This window comes from Gossypium arboreum, chromosome 11, assembly GCF_025698485.1.
Source record: "Gossypium arboreum isolate Shixiya-1 chromosome 11, ASM2569848v2, whole genome shotgun sequence".
NCBI classification, from domain to species: Eukaryota; Viridiplantae; Streptophyta; class Magnoliopsida; order Malvales; family Malvaceae; genus Gossypium; species Gossypium arboreum.
Genome location: NC_069080.1, coordinates 24,181,472 through 24,200,977, shown reverse-complemented (window position 1 = coordinate 24,200,977; position 19,506 = coordinate 24,181,472). Strand labels below are relative to the sequence as shown.

Sequence of the window (19,506 nt, the reverse complement as noted above, 5' to 3'; positions counted from 1 at the left end):
GGAATTTTGGTTGTGTTGTTTGATAATTTTGTAAAGTGATTTTTTGTTAGATTTTGATTTTAGGATTAAATTGTGAAAATGTTAAAATTTTAGGGTTTTATAGTAAATTTAATATTCATTAGGGACTTTTTAAGGGCCTAGTATATTTGGATAGAATTTTTACTTGAGAAAAATGATTAATTTGATGAATTTCAGGTTAAGGGACTAAATTGCAAAAATTGTAAAGGTTTGGGGTAATTGTGTAAATTTAAAAAATAAAAGGGTATTAATTGTAAAATGGATTGAAATGTAAAATATAAGCTGATAATTGAGAAATTTTACATTTTAGATTAAGATCTCGTAGATACTCATGGAAAAGGAAAAATGGTGAAATAGTCTCTGAACTTCTGCAACTATTACAATTAAGTCCATGTAAGTTCGTACGGTTTAGAATTTAATATATTTATGAATTGTTGAGTAAAATAACATGCTACAACATATATATATTAATTGTTGTTAATGAATGATTATTTGATATATACTTTTGAAATTTGATGCTCGGTTTGGATTGAACGCGGGATAGAGTACAGTCGTGATTTGGTGTGTTATGAGGGTTTGGAGTAGAGATGACTTTGGAGGGTTTGTATATTTATATTACCCGAGTAAATTGAGGTTCAGTATTTGTTGCGAACTCTCGTATTATACTCTTTATTTGGTGTGTTCAAGAGGGACTAGCTTTTTTGAGCATTGGTGTGTTTCAGTTGGATTGGCTCGTGTGAGCATCTAGTATGTTTTGGTTAGATGACGATGTACTAAGCTTCTTATAGCTTACTTCTGTTAATCTTGGTTTTTTTTTTTTGTAGATACTCGGAAGGTTCGACACTAAAGTCACACTATCCAACTTAATTTCGATAGTTTTTGGAATGCCCTTTTCAGTTTATATGGCATGTATTATGAATGTATGTCTTTATAAGTGGTTTGGATGTGTGTAATGTTAAGTATGACTTATATTCATGTTGTTAACTATAAGACATATGTGAATGAAGTGGATGTTACAATGCAAATAAAAATGGTATGTGTTATTGATATGTGTATTTAAAGTACCTATGTTAGGTACATTGGTTAAGTGTGAATTTGATGAATTGATAAGTTGTGTTTAGCTTTCATTTTGATATACAATTGTATATACTTGTGGTACTAATGAGGGTACATTGGTTAGGCATGTAATAGGTTGATTTGGTATGTTTTTGGCTTGATTAATGTCACATTGAGTAGGTATGTTTGAATGATTGAAATTGAGGTGCCTTGTATGGCATATTGGTTGAATGATCTTAGAATTTTGAATTGGTCATTTTATGTAGATTTTGGTCAAGTTTTGATGCATGGATGATATGTACAAGAGGTTTTTAAGTGATTGCATGATTTGGTATTGAGAATGGCTTGAATTTGGGCAATTTTGTGTCCACGCGGCCTGAAACATGGACGTGTAACTCAGTCACGTATGACACACGGCCATGCGACACGGCCATGTGTCCCCTGTAGGTTTCATGGTTTCTTTTTGAAAGTTACATGGCCTAGCAAACAGCCTGGCACACGGGCATGTGAGGCCATTTCGAAGGTTACATAGCCTGGCACACGGGCATGTGGCTTGGCCTTGTGACCTAAGTCAGAAAGTTACATGGGGAGGGACACGACTATGTGTCCCTATTTTGAAAGTCACACGACCTGAGACGCAGGAGTGTGCTCAGCCATGTAAGGCACACGGCGGTGTGACCCTTGCAGTCTAAATTTTTCAATTTTTTCTTTAACTTTCTAAATGTTTTTAATTTAGTCTTAGATTGTTTCTATAGTATTTTTAGGACCTCGAGGGCTCGATTAATGGGTATTATGAATGTATGTGAATGAAATTAGATTATGTTTGCATTGATGTATGAATTGAATGGTTTATTGTTCTGTTTGTTTGGTAATGCTCTGTAACCCTGTTTCGGCGATAGATACGAGTTAGGGGTGTTATATTTCTTCCTCATTGACTTATACATAGATTCATGTATCATAATCCGCCAATTCAATTTACATATTTCGAAAGCTACACTATGAACTATCGTATAGACATATCTTGCCATGGGTTTTAACCACATGATCTTATACACATTCATGTATCGTGTTCTGCCAATCTAGTATTCATTTTATTGGAGGCTACACCATGAATGTTTCCATATCATTTAAGATGCCATGAATCATAATCACATGGTCTTACTCTTGCTTTTCCAAACGTGATCCATCGATCTTGTTAGAAAGATAGTTGTTATACCAAAGACAAACACAAAAGGAACATTCTTATAATATTCACTTATCATACCATCCATGTTTCCTGATCATTCACATTGTCCTTACCTACGTACTTACCAATCATTGTTCTTGTCAAAAGAAACTTATACATTTTATCATGGCACTAAATTTCCCCTTTTCTATACTCTTTCATTTACCAAGTATCATATGCATTTTATCATCCTTTATGTATATACTTTACTTGTAATCTACACACAAGAGTCAGAGTAAAGACTCACTTGATAACTCACTTAAACTGTATCTCGAAGCTCCATACTTGAACATCCAACACGATCCAACAATCACAACTGCTTACAGAACATAGGTTCACCATTACAACTTATTCACATACTATATATTATCATCTCAAATGCTGACAACCTTCATGTAAAACCTTGCACTTACAATCTAACTATTATTATACTTCTTAAAGACTTATTTAATCAAAATCTAACATACAGAACTATCATATTTACTTGGAAATAGAATAACCATTGATTAAATCCAGAATAATAACTTCCAATTTAATCAGGAAAAGGTACATTTTAAATTTTTAGGAAAAGAACCAGAAAGTTACATTTCTCAAGAAGAAGAAGAATCTTCTATAGAACCTGTTGTAGGCCAATTTTGACCTCATACATAAAACCCACACCCAAAACCCAACTAACCCAAACAAATCAAACCCAAACTAAACTAAAACAGCCCACCTAACCACTAAACCAAACGTCCCAAAAATAAAACCTTAATAGCCCAACCCGAAAATAAAACAAAAAATAATAAACCCTAGCCCTCCTAGCCACTGTGATAGCCTAACCACCGTCCCATGCCGTCTGCCACCACCACCCACCGCCACTTGCACCTGCAAACCAAAGAAGAAAAGACAGCAAATAATAAAAAATTGATGTAAAATGGCTATAAAAAGCCAAACAAAAATCATTTGTAGGGATTCGGCAATTTTGGAGAAATACAAAAAAAAAGATTTGATTTTTCTTTAAGAACAAAAAACAGCAAGCAAGCAGAACACAAAAAACAAATTCGTCGCGTAAAGGTTTGATTTTTTTTAGTTTACTTTTCTTTTTTCCTTGAATATACGTATACATATTTCCTTTATTTTCTTTTTTTTTTTTTAAAGCAACATATATATAGATATATACAAAATACAAGAAATAAAAAAAAGAATAAAAAAAACATACCTTTTTTATTTTTCACGGTGGCCGGCGGCGGCGATTAGCAATGGCGACCGGTCGAATTTCTCACCGGAACAGGGACCTCTGCAGAGAGCAAAGAGGAAAAATAATTTTTTTTTTAAAAAACAAAGTAGAAATGAACTTTTTAAAAAAAATTGGATTTATATAGGCCACCAAAATGACGTCGTTTTGGGACTGGCCTTAAACGCCCAAAACGACGTCGTTTCATGCCTGACCCGTGCGACCCGACCCGCTCCGCTCAGGATCCGCGTGTTTTTCATTGGAAGGGCTAATTGCGCTTTTAGCCCTTCCGCTTTTCTGATATTTCGCAATTAAGTTTTTATGGATTTTTAATTTTGCCCCGGATTTATGCTTGGATTTCAATCAGGTCCCTTGCGATGCTGCGCGTTTTGGAGGGAGGGTTTATTGCCCGATCTAGTCCCTCTTATTTGTTTGCGCATGCAATTTAGTCATTTTCTCTTTTATTTACTCTAGATTTGACCCAAAACTTTTGTTTTAAGTTCGATTTAATCCCTTTAAGTCATTTTTGCTATTTTATTATCCCAAAATTATTATTATTATTATTATTATTATTATTATTATTGTTATTATTATAACTATCGTTATTGTTGCTATCATTACCGTTGTATCATTACTATTATTATTTATACATTTTCTTTTCATGTTTACTTATATGTTGACGTTTTCATATCAAACTAATATACATGTGTACTTTTAGCACACTTATATTATTTATACATCATCACTCCTTTATTATCATTTCATCATTTGTATCTTTGTAAATAATTTCAAACTTTAATTATTTGTATTATTGTTATTAGTACTATTTATTATTGCTATTATTATTACTATTACTTTTATTTGCCATTATTATTATTATTATTTTCTACTACGCCGTTATTATTAATACTAATATTAATATTTTATTATTACTATTATTACCACTAATATTATTATTTTTTGCTACTATTATTATTATCATTATCACTATTATTACTTTATTATTGTAATTTAATGTATTATTATTATTATTATTATTATTATTATTATTATTATTATTATTACTACTACCATTATTTTTATTAACATATTATTTTTTACCATATTATTATTTCCTATTTTTATATATTATTATTGTTATCAACATATATTATTATTAATGTACTATTATTTTCTATTATTTTATTACTAATATCACTGTTATCATTTTATTTATTATTATTATTATTATTATTATTATTATTATTATATTTTCATTTTCTTATTACTCATCTATTATATTTCTTATCTATTTATATTTTCATTATTATTATATTTTAGATACTATATCTATGTTTGTATTTAGGTATTAATATCATTATTTTACTATTGTTATATTTTCATATTATCATTATCATTATTATTAACATATATATACATGTGTATTTTTCATGTACATATTAGTATTTTCTACTATTATTACAAATATATTATTTCTTTTATTATATTATTAGAACATTATTTTTATTATCATTTTCTTTATTTTGAATATTATTGTTATTTTTATTCTAATATTGCGTTTTAATATTTTTCATTAATTGTATCATCGTTCGCATTATTTACAAATTCCTATTGCAAATGATGTTATTTTTTTATGTTTTTTAATAAATAAGGCAACGTGCCAATTTCAACACTAAGTCACTGATTTCATCGCTATGTTGGGTGGATATCATTGGCTCGTGTTAAAAACGAGATGTCCTTCTAAAAGACCAAAAATTTCAAATTCTCGTATTTTAATCGGATTGCAATTAAATATTAAATTAAACTTGTATTTTTGAGAATTAAGACAACGCGTGTTTAATAAGATACCAATTTTGGGCGTCGCGAGGGTGCTAATACCTTCCTTGTGCGTAACCGACTCCCGAACCCTATTTTTCTCTAGATTTTCATGTAGACCCAAATTCGGCCTTCATTTTTGTTCAAGAATAAATTTTCTTTTCTAAAAAAGAAGATTTATTAGGTGTCTGATCACACCTAGAAAAAAGATCGGCGGCGACTCCTTTTCTCTTTAAAACCGAAATTTCATTTTCAAATTTTCAAATAATCGCCTCAACTAACGACTAAAGCGAAATTTTTACGTCGCTACAGAACCTTTCTTGAACATATAAATATGACCCAACTTATTTGGTGGAACTTAATAAGTGTCACACATTCTTTGAGTTGTCCTTAATAATGGTTTACAGTTTCTGAATAGAACATCAATGATGATCTTAAATAATAAATATCAGATCAATCTATCCAGTTGATTCCTAACTAGATTACCTTACGACTTAACTAGTAAGGTAACTCAAACTAACAGGGCGTGTTATACTTCTAGCGTACACCTATACCATATTACATTTTTAATTAATAATTATCTCTCTTCAACTAACAAAGTGATCTGACATATATACTTACACAATTGTTGTTATACGCCCGTCCTACACGCCAAAATTAATAAATAATTGGGCAGATAGGACTTCGCTAAATAGATTATTTTTCCTATTAATGCCTAATCTTTGACCATTAGACTTGAGGTGTGACACAAAAAATTCCAAAGTTATCTTGTTCCTTAGTAAAGCAATACCCCTATGCATACGAGCCATTTGGTGCACTTGCCCTGTTGTTTCATGAGAAGTTCGAGCCAAGAAAGTTGTGAGCTCCCTCTTTCAGGTTGTAAGGTCTCCGGTTGTGCCGAATCCATTAAAAGATCGAGCAGCAGCAATGAAAGCATTGTAGGTATAAAAACCATTACTGAAACATCTGCCATGTTTTGATATTTAAGCATCTAATTAAAAAGGTCTTGAGTGATAATGCTGGCAACATCGTCGCCACCGCTAGGGAGGATAGGGGTTGGAGTGGAGCCACTACACTGGCTCTGGCAGCCAGTTCCACAATACTTAGACGGGGTGCCACACCACCCATGTTGACTGCAACATGGTCTATTTGGACATAGAGCACCTCCTACTTGTCTTCCGCACTGTTCTGCTGATGCCCCTAGGCATAACAAGAGTATTGCTACACTACTTGATGTCAAAAGAACATACAACTTTTTCGTATCCATTGATGCTTGGTGTGGATTCTCAGTTTGGGATTGAACAAGTACGAGGGTATAATAAATATTACATGGAAATAATTGCTGGGGTTTTCTTTGACTTTCCCATTCAAAAAAGGCTGGCTGGCTTCCTTCTGGACCTATTACCCGATTTTAAGAACCACTCCGTTGTGCAAACTATCAATTTCCTTGCCAAAACAAATACGATCATATTTGTTGGGTTTTTTTTTTTAATTTCTTTTCGTTGTTTGTACTTTGAATGAAAAATGAAGCTGCAATGTATCGCAGACGCTTCACTTTTTAAATTAAGTTTTGAATTTTAATTTTAATTACAAAATTATTTTTTATGAACTAAAAATCCAATGAAATTTGAAATAGATTGATTTTAGTCTAGCAGTTTAGTAAATCTGGTCTTTGATTTTGAATTTTATAATTTCTTTTTAAAATTTAAATATTTGTAAAAGTTAAAATTTGTTATTTATATATAAAAAATCTAAGTTTAAACTTAAATTGAACTCGAAGAGTTATTGAAGTATTTAAATAATCTCAAAATTATTTTTGAATTCAAATTATTTATAGTTAAGATTCATGTTGAAGTTTAAATCATTTCAATCTTGATATTTTTAAATTTAACAATTTTCAAATAAAATAAAAAAATATTAAGCTTAAATCTAAATTTATTCAAATCTAAAAGTACCTAATTTTAAAATAATCTAAACCTAAAATCAATTTCAACTTAGAAATTTTCTAAGTATAAAGACATTCAAACGTCTTCTAAGTATAAAGATTCAAGCTTAGATATTACTATTATAAATAACATATTTTAACTTGAAATTTATATGATTTTAAAATTTATTATAAAATAAATTTAAATAAAAAGGTCAAGGGGCTGCATTTTTCATTCAAACTTAAACAAAAAAAAAATCAGATTATTCCTTCAAGAAAAAAAATAAAGGGTGAGTGGCAAGTTGACCCAAATTTTGTTGAAAGAATCTCACCATTTAAAAGTGGCGAAATGTTTTTAAATTCGAATAGAGTTTTTCTCCCGAAATACATAATTTTACATATTTAGTATTTTTGAGAAAAAAATCAATATTAACATAAAAATTCAGTATATATGTTTCTTTTTTCTTTTTGAGATAAGGACATTAGATCATTTTTTTTAGTATATATGTGGTGGAAATTTTGAAATTTTATCATATGCTGTATTTAAAAATTATGATCTACTTATTAAATTAAAATTTAGATAAATTTCAATTTTAAAATGATTAATGATGTTTTTGGCTAAAAGCTTTGGAGAGAGACGGAGAAACAGAAACTAACTAAAAACATGATTGTTAGATATTGGTTGCAATTCAACGGTCACATCAAAAATTGCAAAATATTAAAAATTAAAGCGTAATTAATTTCTCTATTTTTTACTTTTTTTTTATTTATTTTAAAATTTATTAGACAATCCTGTTGATTTGTTTATTAACTTCCACTCAATAGTGACTTTATTCTGTTGGAGTGGGGTAGTGCAGTTCACAATTCAGCCAAAAGGCCTTTGGTTATAGCAATCCAAGTTGCTTCCGTAGTTTATACCCAAGATGTCACAGTACCTCCTGTAGAAACCAATCCTGCTAGCCACCCTGTTATCAGGACCACGACCGCACTCTAGCCCACCATTAATTATGTTAGTGATGACTCCATAACCAGGGACCCGGCCTGCTTCCGTGTCTGCACCGGACGGTCTCCATTGCCCGATGATTACGCTATGGCATGACGGTTTGTTTCCCTGTGGAGTCATCCAAAACCATATGGCTGTCTTAAAGGATATTATTGCGTTGGTGGCTACAATGTCCGGATTATTTATCAAATCTTCTCCAATGGCTCTTCCAGCTGGTCCATAGTTGTAGTTGCTGAGGAAATTGAGCCCGTTAACAACATGCACTAGTACTTCATTTGGAGAGTTATGCATAACTATAGTTTAGTTTTTACATATCCAAAACTTTAAAAAGTTGTAGTCGAGTTCTCAAAGTATCATTATTTTACTAATCAAATTATTTTGTCAACCTGGTTAATTTAATAATTAAATGTCAATTCAAGTCATACGTAGAGTGTAATTAAAATATATGGATCAAATTTTAATAAAATTGTTTGTTTTTGAACACGTTATATCCAAGCTACTTATATAGTAGATACATGTGCTTAAAATTTGATCTATATGTTTTAAACATGATCCACATCATATTCGAGTTGACATTTAATGCTCAAGCTAACAGTTAAGTTGACAAAAGAACCTAACTGATATAATATTGATACTTTAAGCACTCAAATTAAACGTTTTGAAGTTGGGACCAATTTAGAATGCAATTTATTATATATTTATATCAATTATCAACAGATTGAGAAACTTACTGAGTCAATTGAATGGGTCCTCGTCCAAAATACAGTCTGCCAGGAGCGCATGGCCAAGAGCCAGGAGTACAGTAAGGACCTGGGTTGTTTTGTTCCCTAATAAAGCAATATCCCCATGCATACGGACCATCCGGTGCAGTTGGCCATCCACCTGTTGTTTCATGAGAGGTTTGACCAAAGAAAGCAGCGAGCTCTCTCTTTCTGGTTGCAAGGTCTCCGGTTGTGCCAAATCCATTAAAAGATCGAGCAGCAGCAATGAAAGCATCATAAGTATAGAAACCATTGCTGGGACATCTTGGATCATTTCGATACTTAAGCATTTGATTAAAAAGGTCACGAGTGATAATGCTGCCAACACCATTCCCACCAATAGGGGTTGGAGTGGAGCCACCACACTGGCTCTGGCAGCCAGTTCCACAGTACTCAGGTGTGCTGCCACACCACCCATGTTGGCTGCAACACAGTCTGTTTGCACAGAGTGCACCTCCCGCTTGTCTTCCGCACTGTTGTGCTGATGTTCCTAGGCCTTGCAAGAGAATTGCTAGACTAGTTAAAGTCAAAAGACCATACAACATTTTTATATCCATTGATACTTGGTGTGGATTTTGTACTGAACAAGTTCTAGAGGGTATATATAACTATATAGAAATAATTGCTGGATATTTCTTGGACTTTTCCATTCAAAAAGGGCTGGCTGGCTTCATTCATTTTGTGGGCCTATTACCCTAATATACGAATTTAAGAACCCATTCGGTTGCAGGAAATTTCAATTTATTTGCGGAGAAAGAGTTTAGGATAAATATTGAAATTATATATAAATTTTAGTTTAATGTGTAATATTATATATAAATTTTAATTTTGAGTCATTTTGTACATAATTTTTTTTATGTTTATATATTGTATGTGTCATATAAATAATTATATTAATTTAATAAAAAATAAATATATTTATTTTTTGGTGAAAATTTTAACGTTAACTATGGCATAATAAAAATAAAAATAATGTATAGTACGATAATACATTAAATTGGGTGACTGAAAGTGATGAAGAGTTGAGATGTTAATAAATCTGAAATTTTAATGGCATATAGATATTATTGAAGATTTTTTTGCAGTCTATGTTCATTTATTAAAGATGAGATAATGAAGGAACAGAAATTTGACAAATTACACATCAACATTAAATTATATTTAATTAGGTCAGAGTAACCAGTTGAGCTAAGTTGGCGTTTAGTTAAGATCCAAATATCTCAATTGGTGAAAGAAAAATCACTAATCTCTAATAATTTAACTTATAGTCTATTAATTTACTTTCTCCTGAGATATACGGGTTTGTTGTGTAAATTAATTTTATAATTTTAATTTTGTTTCAATTTATTAATGAATTAAAAGGGATGTAATTATAAAATATTTTTAAAAGTGTTTAATTAATTTAAAATCAATTATATTACTATTATTTAATCTTAAAATATTAAATTATTAATAACTTTTCTATAAGTTATTTATTATATTTTGTTCAAATAAATCTCAAAAACTATATATAAATTATGGTTTAATATGCAATTGTATAAATAAATTTTGATTTTGTGTAATTTTATACATAAAATTTAAATTTGACCAAATTTTGTAAATTATTAACACAATTATTGATATAATATCATTTTATCTTTAAGATAATATCAATAATATCAATTTTTAGAGTAATTTGAAAATGATTTTTGAGTTTGAATTGATATTTGAAGGCAAAATCAAGCGGTGCTTAGAGCAATTCCAACTACTTCAAGCATTAGTAATGAAAAGTGCATAAAAATAAAGAACACAATAGATGTTTATGCAGTTCAGTTCCCTACATCTATAGGATCTTGCCCAAATAGAATATTTACTATATTAACACCTTGTACAACAATATTTTTCAAAACTCTCACCAGTTTAGACTACTCACTAGATAGAAAACGAGCCATTTTTTTTCTTTTTTTCCTCAAATCTATTTTTTGCGCCTATATTTTTATTCAAATCTTTCCACTTTTTTAACAGAGTCATCTAGAATCATACGCTTGTCTTGAAGGATATTATTGCGTTAATGGCTACAAGGTCCGGATTATTTATCAGATCTTCTCTAATGGCTCTTCCAGCTAGTCCATAGTTGTAATTGTTGAGGAAATTGGGTTAGTCAACAACATGCAACATACAATAATATTAACAATATAGTAGGTACACGTGCTTAAAATTTGATCTATATGTTTTAAACATTATCCACACCATATTCAAATTGACATTTAATGTTCAAACGAATAATTGATGTCGAAACCATTCTTTTGAAAACGGGGATCGACTTTGTTTGAAAGTGAAAATTAAAACGGGAGTCGCCACCAATCTTTATCAGGTGTGATCGGATCACCTTTGTTTTAATAAATCAATTTTAGTTTACTAAAACAGGGCCTTTGGTCTATGAAACTTGAGAGAATGAGTTCGGGAGTCGGTTACGTGCGAGGAAGGATTAGCACCCTCGACACGCCCAAAAAATTGGTACCGAATTGATTAGTTAGTGTCTTAATGTCGAAAATTAAAAATCGGGAAGGGACTTGAAATACGATCTTTTCTATTAATACTGATTTTAAAATTCTTGAATTAGCTTAAATCGATTTGTTTAAAGATTTCCTTATCTCGAGATATCGGAGTATCACATCCCGTAAGTTAGGACACAATACCATGAATTCCCGAGCACAAGGTCGTCTTTTAATTTAAATTGGAAATCCGTGCATTTCAAAACTCAAAAGGATATTTAGCTATTTAGAACCAACAAGAGAACCGAAACCCCGTAAGTTAGGGCACAATTCTTCGATGTTCCAAAATGCGAAACATTGCCTTATTTATTGAAATTAGTAAAAACATGAATAAAAATCTTTAAAGTAATGAACAACGAGAATGATATAAAATAGGCGGAGACAAAAATAAACGAGTTGGAAATACATTGAAACAAATAATAAATATGACAACAATATTAAAACAATAACAATGCACGCGATATATTAAACGTAATAATAGTATCCAATGTAAAATAAAAACAACGAATATAAAAATAATAAAGATATTAAGTGTATGTACGTAAAATATATATATATTTATAAATAGTAATAGTGTTAGAAATATACTATATATAGTGTTTGAAGTATATACATAAAATAGTGAAAATATAACTAGTAATGTTAAGATATATATAATATATACATATGTATAAAATAGATATAAAAAAATATGTACATAATATAGTGTAAAAATACATACATAATATAATTAAAATATATACATAAGATAACATGTAGAAAAAAATATATAAATAATATAGTATTAAAGATATATACATAAAATAGTATAATATATATATACGTAATATAGAATTTAGAATATACCTAATATATTAAAAGAATATATATATATAATATAATATTAAGAAATATAATAATAACAAAAAAGAGAGGAGAGTGGGTGATTTAAGCTACAAGGTCGGTCACCGTCCTGTCACCGGACCATCACAACCATCAAATCATGCCATTTAGACACTGCAATGGGACCTCAAAAAAACTTTTTCGATAAAATGGAAAGCTTCCTCCTTTTATTTTTACTTTCAGATAAAAGAAACAAAATAAAACTGAAAGGAAAATAATAAGCAAACAAAGAACTTAAAACGAGAATAGACCAAGAAACCTCTTTTGCTTTGATATTTGATTAATCTCCAAAAAAAAAACTAGCCTCTCCAAAAACTAGCCTTTACAATAACTCTTCTCCTTGATTACTCTCAAAAAACCTCTCAAAAATCATTTACAATAACTTTTTCCCCCAAAACTTCTTCCTCCCCTAAATACAAAATATGAGAAGGCTTATATAGCCATTTACAAAATATTTTTTATTGTTTATGTCTTCATTTGTAGGTACAAGTGGTGGTGGAGCAAGTGTGGCTAATGGAGTAGGTGGTGGAGCAAGTGTGGCTAGTGGAGTTGGTGGTGGAGGAAGTGTGGCTAGTGGAGTCGGTGGTGGCAAAGGCTAGGATTTAGTTGAGAAAAGTTTAGGTTGTGGGCTAGGGTTTTTTTATTTTAATTTGGGCTTAGGGTTTGGGCCATTGGGGTTTTGATGTAAACTGGGCTTTGGGTAGTTAAGATTTTGGGTTTTGGGTTTAATTTTGGTGGGTTAGGTAAGGTTAAATTGGGTTTTGATGTAAATGGGTTAAAATTGGCCTACAACAGCTGCCCCTCTTTACTTATTATCGTGTAACGGAAATAAAGCAAAGACACAAAGAAAGGCCAATTTTGCCCGGTCTTACTAAGTATGGACTTCTTTGGTGCTCTTCTCATCCAGGTAGTCTATTTCCAAACCACTGTATCTTGTTGTCTTGATCAAATCCACTGCATCTTCTGATATATGCCTTGTAGCTTCGATTTACTCCAAGGTGACTTCAAAAAGATAAGATCTTCAGCTTCAATCTGCTCTTCCATCGCTTTAGTCAGATAAAATTTGTGGTCTTCTCTTCTGCAACTTTTAGAAAGGCAAGATCTGATATCATCGATCAGCTCCACTGCAACTTCAATTAGCTTCACTGTAACTTCAGGGATATAAAATCTGTGTCTTCGATTAATTCCAGTCTTTATTCTTTACTCGGCATGTGATCCTGAGCTTAACTCATTTCTCGCAATATGAATTGACTCTTTAAAACTAGACATTAAAAACAGAAATTGAAAATAGCTCAGCACGTGAGCCAAGGCTCAACTCACTTCTCGCAATATGAGTTGATTTTTAAAACAAAATTTGTAAAATATATTTTGAAAATACCTCGGTATGTGACCCGAGGCTCAACTCACCTCTCGTAATATGAGTTGATTTTTGCAAAGCATAAATTGAAAAAAAAAATCAATTGAAAATACCTCGGCGTGTGATCTGAGGCTTAACTCACCTCTCGCAATATGAGTTGATTTTTTTGACAAACATAAATTGAAAAAAAAAGAAATTGAAAATATCTCAGCGTATCTTGAGGCTGAACTCACCTCTCGCAATATGAGTTGATTTTTTGGAAAAACAAAATTTGAAAAACAGAATTTGAAAATACCTCAGCGTGTGAGTCAAGGCTCAACTCACCACTCGCAATATGAGCTGATTTTTTTGAAACACAGAAATTGAAGAACAGAAATGGAAAACACCTCAGCGTCTTGAGGTTCAACTCACCTCTCGCAATATGAGCTGATTTTTTTTTAAAGACAGAAATTGAAAATACCTCAACGTGTCCTGAGGCTCAACTCACCTCTCACAATATGAGTTGATTTTTGACAAACAAAAATTGAAATTACCTCAGCGTCTTGAGGTTCAACTCACCTATCGCAATATGAGTTGATTTTTTTGAAAAACAGAAATTGAAAATACCTCAACGTGTCTTGAGGTTCAACTCACCTCTCGCAATAGGAGCTGATTTTTTTTAAAGACAGAAATTGAAAATACCTCAACGTGTCTTGAGGCTCAACTCACCTCTCGCAATATGAATTGATTTTTGACAAACAAAAATTGAAATTACCTCAGCGTGTCCTGAGGCTCAACTCACCTATCGCAATATGAGTTGATTTTTTTGAAAAACAGAAATTAAAAATACCTCAACGTGTCTTGAGGCTCAACTCACCTCTTGCAATATGAGTTGAGTTTTGACAAACAAAATTGAAATTACCTCAGTGTCCCGAGGCTCAACTCACTTCTCAAATATGAGTTGATTTTTTAGAAACATAAATTAAAAAACGAAAATTGAAAATACCTCAACAGTGTCTCGAGGCTCAACTCACCTCTCGCAATATGAGTTGATTTGAAAAGCAGAATTTGTAAGGCAAAAATTGAAAAACAGAAATTGAAAATACCTCAGCGTGCCCTGAGGCTCAACTCACCTCTCGCAATATGAGTTGATTTTTGAAAAACAGAAATTAAAAGCAGAAATTGAAAAACAGAAATTAAAAATACCTCGGCGTGCCCCGAGGCTCAGCTCACCTCTCACAATATGAGTTGATTTTTGAAAAGCATAAATTGAAAAAAAGAAAATTGAAAATACCTCAGTGTGTGACCTGAGGCCCAACTCACCTCTCGCAATATGAGTTGATTTTTTTGAAAGATAGAAATAAAAACATCAAAATACCAAAAGATGTCATCTGGTGGAACTCAGGTGTCCTTTCCTTTGATTCAATATAGCTATCATCGAAATCTCTTGTTCTGCTGAAATACATGTATATGTCATCCATGATGTTATCATGAAATGCACATGTTTGCCTTAAATGCCTTTATGCCTACATGATCATGCTATGTGCCTTGGGCTTGCTTGTCATATGTCCCTTTCCGTCATGATTTTTGATGATCTGCGTTCATTGCTTTGGCTCTTGACTTTCTCTTCAGGCCCTGTACCCATCCTCTAGCTTCACGACTAATCTGCGTTTCTCAGATATCGCTCTTTTGGCCCTGGTTTAACTTTCTCCTTATTTTGAGGCTCTTGTACTTATCAAATTCTTATCCGGGTAATGCTTAGCACTTCTTTTGTTTAGAGTATGTCATTTCACTATTTATCATGTAAATGAACCACATAATGAGATGCATGAAAATGGTCAGGTAGGGACAAAAGGATACCTCACATTTATTCATTTCAAATGTAGCAAACAAAGAAAGTTAATCAATGATAGTAAAAAAAAATGTCATAAAGAGAAAGGGGATCGCATTTCAACAAATACAAATGCTCTAGATATTCAACGCATGAACTCTTCCACGTTCCTCAATCAAGAATCTTTTCGAGCATGGCTTTCTTGCGTAAGAGATTTGAGTTTTCGAATCGCTTCAAATCTCGTAGTCTCTCTGTTTGACCCACTGCTCAAAACGCCTTGCTTTTTAAGCCAGTGCTTGCTTCATTAGAACGCCCTTTAGGGTTTTCATCCTAATATTTTGTGTTAATCAAGACGCCCTTTTCGGGTTTTCACCTTGATCCCTCTCTCTTTTTATTTTTTTCTTTTCTTTTCTCTTTTTTTTAAGATGCCCTTTTTCGGGTTTTCATCTTGATTTTCTTTTTTTAAGCATAATATTTCTTCACAACATCTGAATTCACTGGATTCGGTAACTCCTTCCCATCCATTTCAGTGAGAATCAAAGCTCCGCCCGAAAATGCCTTCTTTACGACATATGGACCTTCCCAATTTGGTGCCCATTTTCCTCGTAAGTCCTTTTGTATTGGAAGAATCTTTCTCAACACGAGTTCTCCTTCGTGGAATTCTATTGGCCGTATTTTCTTGTCATGGGCCGCGATCATTCTCTTCTGGTACATCTGTCCGTGACAAATTGCCTTTAAACGTTTTTCTTCGATGAGGTTTAACTGGTCATATCGAGCTCGAACCCATTCTGCCTCCTCTAGTTTCGAATCCATTAAGACTCGTAAAGAGGGGATCTCAACTCCGATAGGTTGCACAGCTTCTATTCCATAGACCAGAGAGAAAGGAGTTGCCCCCGTAGATGTCCGTCCAGATGTGCGATATGCATACAAAGCAAATGATAGCTTCTCGTGCCAATCTTTATATGTCTCGATCATTTTCCCAATAATCTTCTTAATATTCTTGTTGGTCGCTTCAACACTCCGTTCATTTTCAGGCGATAGGGTGACGAGTTATGATGCTTTATTTGAAACTGCTCACACACTTCCTTCATCATTTTGTTGTTCAGATTCAAGGCGTTATCTGAAATGATTCTCTCAGGCAAACCATATCGACAAATGATTTCCTTTTTCAAAAATCTGCAAACTACAGTCTTTGTCACATTGGCAAACGAAGCAGCTTCTATCCATTTTGTGAAGTAATCAATAACCACAAAAATGAACCGGTGTCCATTAGAAGCTTTTGGGGAAATTGGCCCTATAACATCCATGCCCCACATAGAAAAGGGCCACGGAGAAGTCATGACATGAAGGGGCGAAGGGGCTACATGAATCTTATCGCCATAAATTTGACATTTGTGGCATTTTCTTGCAAAACTAATGCAGTCGCTTTCCATCGTCAGCCAGTAGTAACCGAGTCTCATAATCTTCCTGGCCATAGTGAAACCATTGGCATGTGTCCCACAAATTCCCTCGTGGACATCTTCAAGTATTTTTCTGGCTTCAACAGCATCTACGCATCTCAAGAGTACTTGATCTTTTCCTCTTTTGTACAGGATGTTCCCATCAAGAACAAATCCTGCTGCCATTCTTCTGATTGTTCGTTTGTCATTCTCATTTGCTTGTTCGGGATACTTTTGGTTCTTGACATATTCTAAGATATCATGGAACCATGGCCGTCCATCCGCTCTTTTCAATCTTTGAAACAATGTGCGGGGACTTCATATATACTCATTTGAAGAGGCATTATTTCTATTTCTCTGTTTGCTTTGAACATTGAAGCCAAAGTGGCCAGGGCATCAGCCAATTGGTTTTCTTCTCGTGGGAGGTAATTAAAAGTTATTTCTTCGAATTCTTTAATCAGCTCTGCCATTAGATCACTGTATTTAACCAGTTCGAATCTCTCACTTCCCAATCTCCACGGATTTGGTATATCACGAAGGCTGAGTCTCCGTATACCTCTAAAGTCTTGATGTTTCATCCAATTGCTGCACGAAGTCCCATGATACAAGCCTCATATTCTGCTATGTTATTGGTACAGGAAAAGTTCAGCCTGGCAGTGAATGGGTAATGGTTTCCTTCTGGTGATACTAAGACTGCTCCAATCCCATGCCCCAATGCATTCGATGCACCATCAAAGCTCATCTTCCATGACTTTTCTTTTGATGACTCACATTCTTTTTCTGTAATGCACATCAAGTCTTCATCTGGGAAATCAAATCTCAATGGCTCGTATTCCTCCGTTGTTTGAGTTGCTAAGAAGTCAGCTATTGTACTCCCTTTTATCTACTTTTGGCTCACATAGACGATATCATATTCTGATAGTAAGATCTGCCATCGTGCCATTCTTCCTGAGAGTGCAGGTAATTCCATCATGTACTTTATTGGGTCCAACTTTGAAATTAGCCATGTCGTATGATACAGCATATATTGCCTGAGTCTTCGAGCTACCCAAACCAGAGTGCAACAGTATTTTTTTATGGACGAATACTTTGCCTCATATTCAGTGAACTTTTTGCTGAGGTAGTAGATCGCCTTTTCTTTCTTTCCGGACTCGTCATGTTGCCCCAGTACGCAACCCATTGAATTCTCGAACACAGTCAAATACAATATCAATGGTCTTCCCGACATTGGTGGTACTAGCACTGGAGGACTAGACAAATACTGTTTTATCTTGTTAAAAGCCACTTGGCATTCATCGTTCCATTCTCCGGGATTATGTTTTCGAATGAGTCGAAAGATTGGGTCGCATTGGTTGGTAAGTTGAGCGATAAATCGGGTGATGTAGTTTAATCTCCCTAAAAATCCTCTGACTTCCTTTTGCGTGCGCGGAGGTGGTAACTCTTGAATGGCTTTTATTTTATCTGGATCAACTTCAATGCCTCTCTCGTTGACAATGAAGCCAAGCAATTTTCCTGAGGTAGCCCCAAACGTACATTTGGCCGGATTGAGCTTTAGCTGGGACTTTCTCAGTCTGTCGAACAACTTCTTCAGGTTCACTACATGCTCTTCTTCCTCTCGGGATTTAGCAATCATATCTTCGACATAGACCTCTATTTCTTTATGCATCATGTCATGGAATAACGTCACCATAGCCCTCTGATATGTTGCCCCAGCATTCTTTAACCCAAATGGTATCACCTTGTAGCAGAATGTTCCCCACATTGTTACGAATGTAGTTTTCTCCATATCCTCAGGGGCCATCTTGATTTGATTATACCCCGAGAATCCATCCATGAAAAAAAACAATGAATGTTTTGCTGTGTTATCCACCAACGTATCAATGTGTGGTAAGGGAAAATTATCTTTAGGACTTGCTCGATTCAGGTCACGATAATCCACGCGCATTCGTACTTTGCCGTCTTTCTTTGGTACCGGAACTATGTTGGCCTCCCACTCTGGATATTTGGAGGTTTGTAGGAAGCCAGCATCAAATTACTTCTTGACTTCCTCTTTTATTTTCAACAACATCTCAGGTCTCATCCGTCTTAGCTTTTGTTGAATGGGTTTGCATTCTGGCTTCAATGGGAGCTTATGGACCACTACATCTTCATCTAATCCTGGTATATCCTGATATGACCATACGAATACATCTTTGTACTCACAGAGCAAAGCAATCAAATTATGCCTGGTGCCCCCTGAAATAGAGGTCCCAATCTTCACTTCTTACTTCCTTTCTTCAGCTCCCAAGTTTATTGTTTCAACAAATTCTTGATGAGGCAAAATCTGTTTATCCTCTTGTTCCACCATTCTTAGCAAGTCAGGAGACGAGACATAGTCTTCAGCATTTTCTTCGGCTTTGAATTCTCCTAAACAAACAGCCTTCTCAAAATCGATTTCAGGACTCGTAACGGGTTTGTTCATGCAAT

The 19,506-nt window shown here is 33.4% G+C and overlaps 1 protein-coding gene across 1 annotated transcript; it reads right to left on the bottom strand.

Annotated features, from left to right (window-relative positions):
- Positions 1–7,990: 7,990 nt before the first annotated feature.
- On the bottom strand, positions 7,991–9,628 carry LOC108472672 (endochitinase). The gene is made up of 2 exons (XM_017774225.2): positions 8,989–9,628; positions 7,991–8,489 (listed from the first exon to the last, which is right to left on the bottom strand). The coding sequence occupies exons 1-2, from the start codon at positions 9,573–9,575 to the stop codon at positions 8,120–8,122; spliced, it is 957 nt and encodes a 318-aa protein (XP_017629714.1). The 5' UTR covers positions 9,576–9,628; the 3' UTR covers positions 7,991–8,119.
- Positions 9,629–19,506: the final 9,878 nt, after the last annotated feature.

Bases quoted from the DNA above. Each gene is read 5' to 3' on its own strand.
- LOC108472672 (XM_017774225.2), bottom strand. From the start codon at position 9,575: ATGGATATAAAAATGTTGTATGGTCTTTTGACTTTAACTAGTCTAGCA. The intron at 8,490-8,988 runs GTAAGTTTCTCA...CAATTTCCTCAG, and splicing joins GGACCCATTCAATTGACTCA to CAACTACAACTATGGACCAG.